This window comes from Elephas maximus, chromosome 22, assembly GCF_024166365.1.
Source record: "Elephas maximus indicus isolate mEleMax1 chromosome 22, mEleMax1 primary haplotype, whole genome shotgun sequence".
NCBI lineage: Eukaryota > Metazoa > Chordata > Mammalia > Proboscidea > Elephantidae > Elephas > Elephas maximus.
Genome location: NC_064840.1, coordinates 6,855,910 through 6,870,955, shown reverse-complemented (window position 1 = coordinate 6,870,955; position 15,046 = coordinate 6,855,910). Strand labels below are relative to the sequence as shown.

General features: G+C 43.1%; 1 protein-coding gene across 2 annotated transcripts; it reads left to right on the top strand.

Annotated features, from left to right (window-relative positions):
- Positions 1-5,662: 5,662 nt before the first annotated feature.
- Positions 5,663-14,993, top strand: SNRNP35 (small nuclear ribonucleoprotein U11/U12 subunit 35). Of its 2 annotated transcripts, none has more exons than XM_049865839.1 (3): positions 5,663-5,763; positions 13,686-13,779; positions 14,095-14,993. In XM_049865839.1, exons 2-3 carry the CDS (start codon positions 13,753-13,755, stop codon positions 14,875-14,877), a joined length of 810 nt encoding a protein of 269 aa, XP_049721796.1. In that variant the 5' UTR covers positions 5,663-5,763; positions 13,686-13,752; the 3' UTR covers positions 14,878-14,993. The 2 variants fall into 2 exon arrangements, with proteins under 2 accessions (XP_049721796.1, XP_049721797.1); XM_049865840.1 differs by having other exon boundaries at positions 5,676-5,763; positions 13,689-13,779.
- The last annotated feature ends 53 nt before the right edge of the window (positions 14,994-15,046 follow it).

Here is a 15,046-nt window from a genome sequence, read left to right as displayed (position 1 = left end):
CACTGACAACTAGCAATAGTACCTAGTACTAGGGCTGCTTCTAGGAATAGGTGAGAGTATGTGATAAGGGGTGAGCTGCTGTGATCTCTTCATTCTTCCCTTCAACATGCATTTGTGGAGGAACTGCTTGTGTACCAGACACTGTGCTACATGGGTGGGGTTGGGGGACTAATCAAGTCAAAAATCACTCTCTGCTTTGAAAGCATTCTACAGACACACAGGATCAGCATTACTGAGAATATAAGTAGTGTGGGTTACAAAACTTCAGTTATTTTAGGTTTGATTAGTGGTTTGTAATGGTCATAGACAGAAAATTCAGCAATGGAACTTTTGTCTTTCCCAAGAGTATATTGGCAACTTTCTACGTAGCAGATGTGTCTCCACACTGAGATTCTAGAACCACAGGGGAGAGTGTACAGGGCGTATACAAAGAACAAAGCAAACAGGCATTATTTTCAGAGAGTACAATACACTCATAATCAACGCAAGGTTTCTGCAGAAGTGGCTCAGTAACGCGTAGTTGAGACGTGAGCAACATCAAGTGATTAAATATTAGGCTTACCACAAATAAGATGTGGGTTTTATACAGTGGAATTTTATACAATGGAATATTTTTCAGTCATAATAAGGAATGAAGTTCTCATACATATTATGACATGGGTGAATCTTGAAAACATTATGCTCAGTGAAAGAAGCTGGTCACAAAAGACCACATATTATACTGTGTTGTGGTATTTTGGTGTTAAAAGCAATAATTTAAATGTAATCATTTCAAATATAATATTTTAAACTATATTTTGATATTTTTCTTTAAAAAAATTTTTTTTAGTGTGCTTTAAGTGAATGTTTACAATCGAAGTCAGTTTCTTTCTTTTTTACTGTACCTGGCACCTTGAAAACTGCAGTCTTCCCAGGACAAGGTCAACAAAAACAATTAAATATTACTGAGTTTCTTTTTTTATCTTCACTGTTCCCTGTATCTTCTGCACCACCGTCCTAGTTAAAAGTTCCTTCTGCTTTGAAATTTCCCTAGAAATTCACCCTCTGAAGTGCCATATCTTCCTTCCTCTATGCTTTATATCCTTTTGTTACATAGTAAAACCCAGTAAGTCATTACTTTAAAATGTCAAAATGTCTTCCATTGAGTAGATGCTTTTGATATAAAAATCAAAGATTCTTTTGTTCATTAATTTAATGATGTATTTACTGAGCATTTACTCTGTGTAAAGTCTAAAAGTATAGTAGTCAAAAGAACTGTGGAACAGAGAACCACTGAGGGAGCAGGAGAGCAGTGGGATGCAGACCCCAAATTCTCATAAGGCCAGACTTAATGGTCTGACTGAGACTGGAAGGACCCCGGTGGTCATGGCCCCCAGGCCTTCTGTTGGCCCAGGACAGGAACCATTCCCGAAACCAACTCTTCAGACAGGGATTGGACTGGACAATGGGTTGGAGAGGGACGCTGGTGAGGAGTGAGCTTCTTGGATCAGGTGGACACTTGAGACTATGTTGGCATCTCCTGCCTGGAGGGGAGATGAGAGGGTAGCGGGGGTGAGAAGCTGGCAAAAAGGACACGAAAAGAGAGAGTGGAGGGAGAGAGCAGGCTGTCTCTTTAGGGGGAGAGTAATTGGGAGTGTGTAGCAAGGTGTATATGGGTTTTTGTGTGAGAGACTGACTTGATTTGTAAACTTTCACTTAAAAAATTTTTTTTTTAAAGCACGATAAAAATTATTAAAAAAAAAAAGAACTGTGGACTTAGCAGGCCTTGACTTGAACCCCTCGATTGCTATTTGCTAGTTCATAAACTTGATCAACTTTCCTAATCCCTCCAAAGCCCTGTTTCCTCATTGTAAACTGGAAAAAATAAAAGTATCTCTCCTCAAGACTGATGTGAGAATTAAGAGAGGTTATGCACGCACAGTGCCTAGGACAGGGTCTTGGATCAATGAATGTTGGCTATTTTTATAAAATGTCAATAATCTTCTCTTGTTGTTGTTAGGTGCTGTCGAGTTGGCTCTGACTCATAGCAACTGTATGTACAACAGAAAGAAACACCACCAGGTCCTGAGCCATCCTCGTGATCATTGCTATGCTTAAGCCCACTGCTGCAGCCACTGTGTGAACCTATCTTGTTAAGGGTCTTCCTCTTTTTCGGTGACCCTCTACTTTAACAAGCATGATGTCCTTCTCCAGGGACTGGTCCCTCCTGATAACATGTCCAAAAGTAACTTCTCTTAGATCCCTCATAAAATTTGATAATCTGTTGGAACGTAATTATAGCTCTTCTCTCTCCCTCTCCGTTGGGAAATTATGAAAATGACGACAATAAGTTATAGGAGAAGTCCTTAAAGTGTGGTTCTGGGACCAATAGCATCAGCATCACCTGGAAACTTGTTAGAAATGCAAATTCGTGGGTAAGACCATACAGCTACAAACTCTGGGGACGGAGCCCAGCAATCTGTTTTAACAAGACTTCCAGGTAATTCTGATAACGCACTTAAATTTGAGAACCAATGAGTGGGTTCTACAGCCAGACCACAAGGATTCAAATCCTGGCTCTGCCATTTGTAAACCGTGTGACTGCAGGCAAGTAAATTACCCTTGGGGTTCAGTTTTCCCAACTGTAAAATGGGGATAATTATAGAATCTACTTCATCAGATTGTTGTGTGGAGAAAAGTGGCTGGCACATAATAATGCTCAATAAATTTCAGCTATAATTGTTATTATAAACTATTTTTGTCATGAAAGTATTCAGTGTAAGAAATTTCCCAAGTTTGTATAATTATTTGGGAACAGGGCATGTAGTTGGCCCAATAACACACATAGAATATGGCTACAACAAAGCTTAAAAAGAAGTCCCATTGATATGTCCTGACACGAAGTTTTAGCAATAATTTCAGAAACTCCTTTCCCCGTGAGATTTAACACAGGCATGCAGCGGCAGGCAGCGCATTTCTCTTTTCCCTTCCTTTGGGCAGAAACCAAAGAATGACTAAAAAAGGGAACATTAAGTAAGGTCACGCCTCATTCACAGTTAAGCAAAGGTAAAAGTGAAACGGGAAACAAAAGTAAGTGGGTGGTTCACACTTCATACAAATGGAACTCTAAACGTCTGGGGCTTCTGTCCACAAATACGGAAGTTCCGTCAACAAATAGCTCCTCATCCTAAGTGGTACATCAAGCAAATTCAGTCTCACGCTCTTCTGAATATCTGTGGCACCACTTATTTCCTGAGTGGCACACTCAATGTGGACTTCTTCCAGTTCTCTAAATAATTTTTAGATTGTTAGTGTTAAATCATGCAAGGAAATAGCAAGGATTTGGAGATTTCCCAGTCTGGTTTAAATGCCTGTAATTCTGGGCCAACAACGACTTCATCTCTAGGAGTTCAAGGTTTTAAGAAAAATAATTTGGTTGCAGGAAGGGTGGGGGCCAGGCACTTGTTTTGAGTCTGTGTTTGCATAAGAGAACTATTTTTTCTTTTTTTACTGTTTATTCAGGGTGTGTGTCAGAAGGGCGGGCACAGGCATTAAAGGAGTTTTCAGCTTGCTTGCTTTGGACAGGAAAAACCAATCGCTAGAAAAGGACATCCTGTTTGGTAAGGTGGATGGTCACTGACAACGAAGGAAACCCTCAATGAGATGCACTGATACAATAGCCATGACAGTGGACTTAAACATACCAACAATCGTGAAGATGGCAAAGGACCGGGCAACATTTAGGCCTGTTGTACATAAGGTCGCCACGAGTTGGAGTCACTTTACGGCAACTAACAACAGTAATTAGAAATAACATTACCTTCTAAGAATAAAATTGGAATCAAAACGAGATCAGTCATCTACACGAACCACCTACTTGTAAGGATTAATCAGAAAAATGGGTGGCTCCAGATTGAAACCAGCACAACTAGATGGTACCCGGCTACCACCACCAACTGCTCTGACAGGGATCACAATAGAGGGTCCTGGACGGAGCTGGAAAAAAATGTAGAACAAAATTCTAACTCACACACACACACACACATACACAAAACCAGACTTACTGGTCTGACAGAGACTGGAGAAACCCCAAGAGTATGGCCCTCGGGCTCCCTTTTAACTCGGTACTGAAGTCACTCCTGAGGTTCACCCTTCAGCCAAAGATTAGCAGGCCCATAAAACAAAAGGAGACTAAAGGGGCATACTAGCCCAGGGGCAAGGACAAGAAGGCAGGAAGGGACAGGAAAGCTGGTAACAGTGAACCCAAGGTCGAGAAGGGGATTGTTGACATGTCGTTGGGGTGGCAACCAATGTCACAAAACAATATGTGTATTAACAAGAAATTAATTTGCTGTGTAAACCTTCATCTAAAATACAAATAAATCAATAAATAAATTTACAGCCTCGGGAACCCTATGAGGCAATTCCACTCTGTTCTATAGGGTCTCTGAGTCGGATTTGACTTCAAGACAATGGGATTACGAGTGAGGAAACTGAGGGTTTGAAGGGTTTAGTAACCTTCCCATCATACAACCTGGGATTGAGGGATGTTTAAAATGGGACTCAGAGCCAAGTTTACCTGGAACCAGACATAGTGTTTGGCCCATCATATGCGGCGGACCCTGCTAGCACCCACTAGCAATACTGAGCCCTAACCCACTCTAAAAGAAGTTATTTCCAGAGTGTCATGGGGGACAGGCTGGTGGTGAGGACTTTAATTTCTCATTATATACTTCTGTAATTTTTTAAAATAAGCAAATAAAAAAAAAGTGGCTGAAAAATTTCACAAGACACCCATCATGAAGTTCATGAAAGCAGGTTTCTAATAATGAATTTCAAGTTGTAACACAGTCAAGTCCTAATCTAACGGAATGTATTGACCTATCCAAAATGAAATGTCATCAGAAGGCATTCATCTATCCACTCTACAAATATTTATTGACCACATGGTCTCTGCCGTCCTCTCCCCATGAAGAAACCTCTTCAGGCTCTTCAGTATGTTAAAGAATCTCCCAAGAACTTGCTACAAATGCAAATTTCCAGAAATTCTGAGTTTATGAGCTTTGGGCGGGCTGTCCTCTCACCCCAAATTTTGTTGTTGTTGTTGCCGTACTAAAGTGGCGCAGTGGTTAAGAGCTCAGGCTGCAAACTAAAAAGTTGGCAGTTTGAATCCACCAGCCACTCCTTGGAAACCCCATGTGGCACTTCCACTCTGTCCTACAGGGTCGCTAAGAGTCAGAATAGTCTGGACAGCAACTGGTTAGGTTTTTTGGTACTAAAGTTAATGGCCCGAAATTCCTTTCGAGGAACTGTTTTTCCTGAGTGGGGAGCGAATTTATTAAATCTACGGATTATTGAATCTCTGAAAACATGTACAAAATTTCATGTGAACCGGCATATGCATTTTCTGAAGAATAAATCATAATGTCATCAGATTCTCAAAAGTGAGTCTGAACCAGAAGTTCCCTTCGCTACGCGGAGAATTCAGCTGTTTGCAGACAACGGCACATTCCAAAGTCTTTCAACTTAACTGCTCGACTTAGCACTTTTGGTCTCCGCACAAAAAAATTAAAAGCTAATTTTCCTTGAAGTGATACGACCCTAATTCTCGATGCGTGTGATTAATCTTCTCAAAACAAAAGCAAAACCCCCCTCCCCCACGCCCAGGACTGTGGCGAATCTGCTCCTCTCAATATAAAGGTCTGGCTGAGGCAGACATGAGAAATCCGTCGCTTCCAGGCGGGCGCCAGTCTCCATGGGAAAGGAAACCTGGATATTGCTGAGGTGAGTGGAAGCCGTCTGGCGAGAGCGGGGCCTACGCGGATGAGAAAGAAGAGGGAATTGGGCCTGGACGGTGCAACCGCACGCATATGGGCCGCCATGTTGAATCCTGGCAAAGGGGTAGACCTTTTGGGGTTGTGTTGAGGGGAGCGGGGACAAGAGAAGGGCTGGAAGGAAGAGCCCTTCCAGCCGGGGCCCACCCAGAAAGTGAGGCGCTTTGAGGGCCAGCGGCCAAGGCGGATACTTACGGGGAGATTGGGAGGATAGGTTTTTACACGGAGGCTTCCGCCTTTGCGCTCATGGCGCCACTACGCATGCCCGGAGTGGGGCCTTCAGTTTTCCTAATTGGGTGGAAAGCGCGGCAGAGTCTTATCCAAAAAAAGACCCGCTAAAAAGGCGTGACTTTTTTTTTTTTTTTTTAGTAGCTGTTGTTTGTGTCATAACTTATAATTATAAAGCACTGTCATGGCCATTTTCGTATCTAATCTTCACAAAAACTCAGTGAAGTTGCATTGAGCTACATTTTAACAGTTAAGAATCCAAACGTTGAAAATGTAATGGGTGTTCTCAGATCCAGTGTTCTTTTTCTTTCCTACCTCAGTCCCCACTCTTTCTCTCTCAAATATCATCCCCATTTAAGAATGATGATGAAAATAAAAATCCAAAGAGATTGTTGTAGGAAATCTTAACGCTGTTGTTAGGTACCATGGAGTTGGTTCCGACTCATAGCGACCCTATGCACAACAGAAGGAGACACTGCCCAGTTCTGCACCATCCTCACAATCGTTGTTATGCTTGAGCTCATTGTTGCAGCAACTGCGTCAGTCCACCTCCCTGAAGGTCTTCCTCTTTTCCCCTGACCCTGTACTCTGCCAAGCATGATGTCCTTCTTCAGGGACTGATCCCTCCTGACAACATGTCCAAAGTATGTAAGACGCAGTCTCGTCATCCTTGCCTCTAAGGAGCATTCTGGCTGCACTTCTTCCAAGACAGATTTGTTCGTTCTTTTGGCAGTCCATGGTATATTCAATATTCTTCACCAACACCACAATTCAAAGGCGCCAACTCTTCTTTGGTATTGCTTATTCATTGTCCAGCTTTCACATGCATATGATGCGATTGAAAATACCATGGCTTGGGTCAGGCGCACCTTAGTCTTCAAGGTGACATCTTTGCTCTTCAGCACTTTAAAGAGGTCCTTTGCAGCAGATTTACCCAATGCAATGCGTCTCTTGATTTCTCAATTTCTGCTTCCATGGCTGTTGATTGTGGATCCAAGTAAAATGAAATCCTTGACAACTTCAATCTTTTCTCCGTTTATCATGATGTTGCTCACTGGTCCAGTTGTGAGGATTTTTGTTTTCTTTATGTTAAGGTGTAATCCATACTGAAGGCTGTGGTCTTTGGTCTTCATTAGTAAGTGTTTCAAGTCCTCTTCACTTTCAGAAAGCAAGGTTCTGTCATCTGCATAACGCAGGTTGTTAATGAGTCTTCCTCCAATCTTGATGCCCCGTTCTTCTTCATATAGTCCAGCTTCTCGGATTATTTGTTCAGCATACTGATTAAATAGGTATGGTGAAAGAATACAACCCTGACGCACACCTTTCCTGACTTTAAACCAATCAGTATCCCCTTGTTCTGTCCGAACAACTGCCTCTTGATCTATGTAAGGTTCCTCATGAGCACAATTAAGTGTTCTGGAATTCCCATTCTTCGCAGTGTTGTCCATAGTTTGTTATGATCCACACAAATGCCTTTGCATAACCAATAAAACACAGGTAAACATCCTTCTGGTATTCTCTGCTTTCAGCCAGGATCCATCTGGCATCAGCAGTGATATCTCTGGTTCCACATCCTCTTCTGAAACCAGCCTGAATTTCTGGCAGTTCCCTGTCCATATACTGTTGCAGCCGTTTTTGAATGATCTTCAGCAGAATTGTGCTTGCATGTGATATTAATGATATTGTTCTATAATTTCCACATTCGGTTGGATCACCTTTCTTGGGAATAGGCATAGATATGGATGTCTTCCAATCAATTGGCCAGGGAGCTGTCTTTCATATTTCTTGGCATAGACGAATGAGCACCTCCAGCGCTGCATCTGTTTGTTGAAACATCTCAGTTGATATTCCATCAATTCTTGGAGCCTTGTTTTTCACCAAAGCCTTCAGAGCAGCTTGGACTTCTTCCTTCAGTAGCATCGGTTCCTGATCATATGCCACCTCTTGAAATGGTTGAATATCGACTAATTCTTTTTGGTATAATGACTCTGTATATTCCTTCCATCTTCTTTTGATGCTTCCTGCATCATTTAATATTTTCCCCATGGAATCCTTCACTATTGTAACTCGAAGCTTGAATTTTTTCTTCAGTTCTTTCAGCTTGAGAAACGCCGAGCGTGTTCTTCCCTTTTGGTTTTCCATCTCCAGCTCTTTGCACATGTCATTATAATACTTGATTTTGTCTTCTCGAGAGGCCCTTTGAAATCTTCTGTTCAGTCCTTTTACTTCATGAATTCTTCCTTTTGCTTTAGCTGCTTGACGCTCAAGAGCAAGTTTCAGAGTCTCCTCTGACATCCACCTTGGTCTTTCCTTCCTTTCCTGTCTTTTCAGTGACCTCTTGCTTTCTTCATGGATGATGTCCTTGATGTCATTCCACATCTCATCTGGTCTTCGGTCACTAGCGTTCAATGTGTCAAATCTATTCTTCAGATGGTCTCTAAATTCAGGTGGGATATACTCAAGGTCATATTTTGGCTGTCGTAGACTTGCTCTCATTTTCTTCAGCTTCAGCTTGAACTTGCATATGAGCACCTGATGGTCTGTTCCACAGTCGGCCCCTGGCCTTGTTCTTACTGACGATATTGAGCTTTTCCATCGTCTCTTTCCACAGATGTAGTCAGTTTGATTTCTGTGTGTTCCATCCAGCGAGGTCCATGTTTATGTTGGTGAAAGAAGGTATTTGCAATGAAGAAGTCATTGGTCTTGCAAAATTCTATCATTCGATCTCTGGCATTGTTTCTATCACCAAGGCCATATTTTCCAACTACTGATCCTTCTTTGTTTCCAACTTTTGCATTCCAATCACCAGTAATTATCAATGCATCTCGATTGCATGTTCGATCTATCTCAGACTGCAGCAGCTGATAAAAATCTTCTGTGTCTTCATCTTTGGCCCTAGTGGTTGGTGCGTAAATTTGAATAAATAGTCGTATTAACTGGTCTTCCTTGTGGGTGTATGGATATTATCCTATCACTGACAGCATTGTACTTTAGGATAGATCTTGAAACGTTCTTTTTGACAATGAATGCAACACCATTCCTCTTCCGAGTTGTCATTCCCAGCATAATAGAGTATACGATTGTCTGATTCACAATGGCCAATACTAGTCCGTTTCAGCTCACTAAGGCCTAGGATATCGATGTTTATGTGTTCCATTTCATTTTTGACGATTTCCAATTTTCCTAGATTCATACTTCGTACATTCCAGGTTCCGATTGTTAATGGATGATTGCAGCTGTTTCTTCTCATTTTGAGTCGTGCCACATCAGCAAATGAAGGTCCCGAAAGCTTGACTCCATCCACATCATTAAGGTCGACTCTACTTTGAGGAGGCAGCTCTTCCCCAGTCATCTTTTGAGTGCCTTCCAACCTGGGGGGCTCATCTTCCAGCACTATATCAGACACTGTTCCACTGCTATACTTAAGGTTTTCACTGGCGAATGCTTTTCAGAAGTAGACTGCTGGGTCCTTCTTCCTAGTCTGTCTTAGTCTGGAAGCTCAGCTGAAACCTGTCCTCCATGGGTGACCCTGCTGGTATCTGAATACTGGTGACATAGCTTCCAGCATCACAGCAACACACAAGCCCTCACAGTATGACAAACTGACATGTGATCTTAACGCTACAACAGAGAAAATACATGTAGGAGGATTTCTTAGAAGCGGCGAAACCTGCTGCTGTCTTGGCATTTAGTATTGATAAAATAATGCAGATGAGGGAGCTAACGGAACATCCATGTTTATCCCTCTGTAACTGTCTTCATAGTTTAATTTGAAGACCTCTTAAAGCTTTGAACAGGAGCTCTATTATAATACTGATTTTTAGAGTAGATCTTTGTGACCATTTTCTGCTGAATGAGGTAAGGATTTTTTCCTACCCGGGGTGTGGAGGGAGGGAGTCTTTAGGCTCACATACCCAGAATCCTGGTGGATTTTTTTTACGTTCCATCTCCAAAGCTTTGTATTTCATGCAGGCTATCTAAGGCAATGGTTAAGAACATGAGCTCTGTAATCAAAGCAGCCTTCGGATTCTAACCCTCCGCTGGGCTACTTCTTAGCTTTGTGATTTGGGGGAAAAGACATCGTTCCTGTATCTCCGGTTCTTCATCTGAAATGGTAATAACAAATGAAATGGTATTGTTTTGAGGGTGAGACGAATTAAGTGCTTGGTGCTTCCTAAATGTTCAGTACAAATTGACTATAATTATTATCATCCTTAGTTCTTCCTGCAAGTCTGTGATGGAGGTGGCAAGATTAGAATCCAAGAATTTTAGGTAGACTGTAACAACATACCACAGTGTCTTCTCTTCCATGGAGAAATTCCAGCCATGAGAGAAGAGGCACGAAGTGAGTTAGGGGCAGAGCCTAGACCAGGGCCAAAGTTGTCTGCCTGTCTTCCAGTGCTCTCTTGTAGACTCCAGCTGTTTATAGCCCTTTTACTGATAAGGACACTAGAGAGGCGGCTTCTCCAAAGTTACTTGTTAATGATGACGGACATACATTCCCCTATTTTTTTTTTAATTGTGGTTTAGGTGAAAGCTTACAGTTCAAGTTAATTTTTCATTCAGAAAGTTAAACGCATTGTTTTTTGACACTAGTTGCAATTCCCACAATGTGACAGCCCACTTCCCCTTTCCACCCCGGATTTCCTCCGTCCATCCAACCAGTTCCCATCCCTTCCTGCCCTCTCATTCTGCCTCTGGACAGGAGTGGCCCATTTTTTCTCATGTGTCTGCTTGAACTAAGAAGCACGCTCATCAGACTATTATTACGTTTTGTGGTATAGTCCATTCTAATCTTTGTCTGAAGAGTGGGGATCGGGAATGGTTTTAGTTCTGGGTTAACAAAGTGTCCGGGGGTTCCTTCGGTCTCAGTCAGACCATTAAGTCTGGTCTTTTTACATGAATTTGAGTTCTGCATCACACTTTTCTCCCACTTTGTCAGGGACTCTCTGTTGTGTTCTCTGTCAGGGTTGTCATTGGTGGTAGCTGGGTACCACTTAGTTCTGGTTTCAGGCTGATGGAGTCTCTGGTTTATGTGGTCTTTTGTCTCTTGACATTGTCCTATTTTTACAAGATAGTGGCAGACAGTGTAATGTTGAGGTCCTGCCTCTCAGTTCTCAAATAACGTGCTCCTTTTTCTTGACTTGGACAAAAAACTTCTGTGAATTTTCATTGGAGTTGGTTCGGTTCCACAGCATTTATCAGGAAGTGTTCCAGGATCTAGAAACAGAACAAGGCAGACACTAGAGGTGGCTGAAGAGTGTTTTCTGGATGGGGGGCCAGAGTTGCCATTGAGTTGATCGCAACTCAGTGGCAATCCCACATGTTACAGAGTAATACTGAGCTACCTAGGGTTTTCTTGGCTGGAATCTCTACAGAAGCAGATTGCCAGGCCTTTTTTCCAAGGTGCCTCTGGGTGGACTCAAATCACTAACCTTTCGGTTAGTAGGGGAGTGCAAGCCTTTTGTGCCACTCAGAGGCCTGATTGGGCAACATGGGATCCTTATTACAGAAGAGGTACAGTGAGCTGTAGGTGCAGCAAATTTGCTTCATGTGGCAGGGGCTTGAAGCTTGACGTGGATGGACAGTAGAATTTCCATAAGTGGAGATGTGGGAGGTGGAAGGGAAGAGAATATTCTCAGCAGTGGAAATTTTACAGGCAAAGACATGGAATCAGGGTGCTTTCAAAGGAGGAGGAGGGATCCTGCCTAGTTTAAGAATAGAGTCAGCCAGAACCTCTAATTCCTAAAAAAACAAACAAAAATAGACTTACTGGACTGGTTAAGATTGGAGGACTCCCTGAGACTACTGCCCTGAGATACTCTTCAAACCTTGAACCGAAACTAACCCCTGAGGTCACCTTGTAGCTAAACAGCAGATTGGCTCATAGAATAATGAGTATCAGCCATAAGTACTGTGCTGCTTTAAGAAATCATCCATGTGAGACCAAATGGTCAACAATTCCTTTAAAACAAAGATGAGAATGTAAGGGGGTCAGGGAAATTAGATTAATAGAAATGGGACAACTAGAATGGAAATAACAAGAATGTTTATGTATTGTGAAGAATGTAACAATGTCACTGAACAACTTGTGTAGAAATTGTTGACCGGGAACCTAAACTGCTGTAAACCTTCACCCAAAACACAATAAAAAAACCAAACCCGTTGCTGTCAAGTCGATTCGGACTCATAGCGACCCTATAGGACAGAGCAGAACTGCCCCATAGAGTTTCTAAGGAGCACCTGGTGGATTTGAACTGCCAGCCTTTAGGTTAGCAGCCATAGCACTTAACCACTACGCCGCCAGGGTTTCCAAAAACACAATAGAGTATTATTTTAAAAAGACAAAAAAAAGAGTTAGTGATGGGATATGGTGAGATGCTAAGTAAGTGTCTTGATTGCCAGACCATTGGCTCTGGGTTTTATTCTGTAGGTATTTGGCTTTTGTACTGGGGGGAAAATAAGTCCACAGTGTACCCCATAAGCAGTCATTCCCCCACATAATCCATAAACTGAAGAACAACAAAAAGGACCCTTGAGGGCAATTTGAGTAAGAAGAGAAAAGTTGCAGATATCATTTTTACAAATATGGGAAGATGGTGTTAGGAATGAGGATTATCATACATATGTCACAGAGCCCTGGTTTCTAAATAACATCTTTCAGCATTGACTCTACACCTTGTACAGAAGGGGTCATAGAAGTATTAGCAGTGTCTGAAATGTTGGCAAGCACCTTATTCCAGCAAAGACTCACACAAATTAATTACCCTGGACCAGAAGGAATGACAACTGGAGTGGGCTTGCTGGGCTGAAATTGCCCTTGCAATCAATTCGCATGCTCCAAGCCATGAACTACAACAAGGAGTCTGTGGATGGGTCACTGTGGTCTCTCTTAGCTTTGCTGTTTACTATAAAACGCTGCCTTAAAATCACCATTTTCCCTTGTGGTTTTGATTTAAAAAAAAAAAAAAAGTCCTTATCTTTTAGTGATGCATACCGAAATATGTACAGATGATGTAACGTCTAGAAATTGCTTCAAAATAATCCAGGGGCAGGGATGTGAGTGTGGCGGAGATGAAACAAGATTGGCCACACAGTGGTCATGGTTGGAGCCCGGTGAGTTCAGGCAGGGGTGTTATTCTGTTCTCTGCACTGTGTTGAACGTGTATTTTATTCTCCAGACCTGCTGGAGTTAAAAAGAAGGCTCTTTCAAAGAGTTATAAGAGGCTTGGATGACTCCCCCTTGCCCGCCCTCCCCCCATCTGAAATCCCTGTCTCCTTTGGGATCCACATTTCTACTTGCACATTTGCTTGCTCGCTCAGGAGCTTTCGTTCACACTTTACACAGACTTTTGAATAGATAAGTCTAAATGTTTGTGTGTTATGTACATCCTGCTCCCACACCAACTGATGTGTCCAAATATGTGAAAGGTGCTTTATGTTGTTTCTCTGTCTGCCTTTTATCTGTTATAAAAACTCCTTGCTTTTCTCTGTCCGGCGAAGCATCTCTCACTGAGACCTTGCTGCCTGTTTCTGAAACCAAAATAAACTCTATAAAATTAAGTTTGTGAGAATTTTTTTTAACAGCTGGCACGTTTGGAATTCCTGGTAGTGAAGAGTTTTTTGAAATGTCACTTTTCACAGCAGTTCCAAGGCGGGTTTTCCTACGACCATTTTAAAGTCCTTGGAAGGCGAGCCTTGATTTTCATCCATGCGCCACGATCGGGCGTCGTCGTCGGTAAGTGCCCTGCTGTGGCTCAGCAGAACGAGACACATGTGGATCAAATGCAAGCACACTGTCGTCCTCTGCTTTGTCCCGAGAGGAGGGTGGAGGAGTGGGTATGAGCTGTCTCTGCGCCTGACTCCGGGCCTTTGATAGTAGCTCCCCGACTCACTAGCTGGGAGGCCTTGGGCTTTGTGGGGATCTGCTTCCTTCCCTAACTGCAGGAAGGGCTGATAAAGGTACCTACTTCATCAGGTTGGTGGGCGGATTACGTAACCGGTGCTGGCACAGAGCAGACGCTACCTAAACGCCTGCTCTTATCCTTCTCAGAACATGAACAAGTGGATGCCCATTGCCAAGGAGTATGACCCGCTTAAAGCCGGCAGCATCGATGGCACCGACGAAGAACCACATGACCGGGCAGTCTGGAGGGCAATGCTGGCCCGCTACGTCCCCAACAAAGGCGTCACGGGAGATCCCCTCCTCACCCTGTTTGTGGCAAGACTCAACCTGCAGACCAAAGAGGAGAAGTTAAAGGAGGTATTTTCCCGATACGGTGACATCCGGCGGCTTCGGCTGGTTAGGGACTTGGTCACCGGCTTTTCAAAGGGCTACGCCTTCATTGAATACAAGGACGAACGTTCCCTCTTGAATGCTTACAGAGATGCAGACGGCCTGGTCATCGACCAGCATGAGATATTTGTGGACTACGAGCTGGAAAGGACTCTCAAAGGGTGGATTCCTCGGCGGCTTGGAGGAGGTCTCGGGGGGAAAAAGGAATCTGGGCAGCTGAGATTTGGGGGACGGGATCGGCCTTTTCGAAAACCTATTAATTTGCCAGTTGTTAAAAATGACCTGTACAGAGAGGGGAAAAGGGAAAGGAGGGAGCGGTCTCAGTCCCGGGAAAGACACTGGGACTCAAGACCGAGGGATCGAGACCATGACAGGGGCCGGGAGAAGCGGTGGCAGGAAAGAGAGCCAGCCAGGGCGTGGCCTGACAATGACTGGGAGAGAGAGAGGGATTTTAGAGACGACAGGCTCAAGGGCAGGGAGAAGAGGGACAGAAGTAAATGGAGGCTCAACAGTAAACCAGAAGATGAAGAGAAAGCCTAAGTGATTTTCATGGACTTTATACAAAGTGTAAGTCCCATGGTTGAATAAACATCACTGATGTTAACAGGATTTGGAGTAATTTTTCTTTCCAATCTGGAACCCAGGTTCAAGCTGAACACACTGACTTTGTGAATTTATCTTCTTCATTCTCTATATGAGCTTTCTGTGG

What these genes read in the sequence shown, in the direction of transcription:
- SNRNP35 (XM_049865839.1), top strand. Translation starts at nt 13,753, where the DNA reads ATGCGCCACGATCGGGCGTCGTCGTCG. An exon ending in ACGATCGGGCGTCGTCGTCG is followed by an intron (nt 13,780 to 14,094) that starts GTAAGTGCCCTG and finishes TATCCTTCTCAG; the next exon opens with AACATGAACAAGTGGATGCC.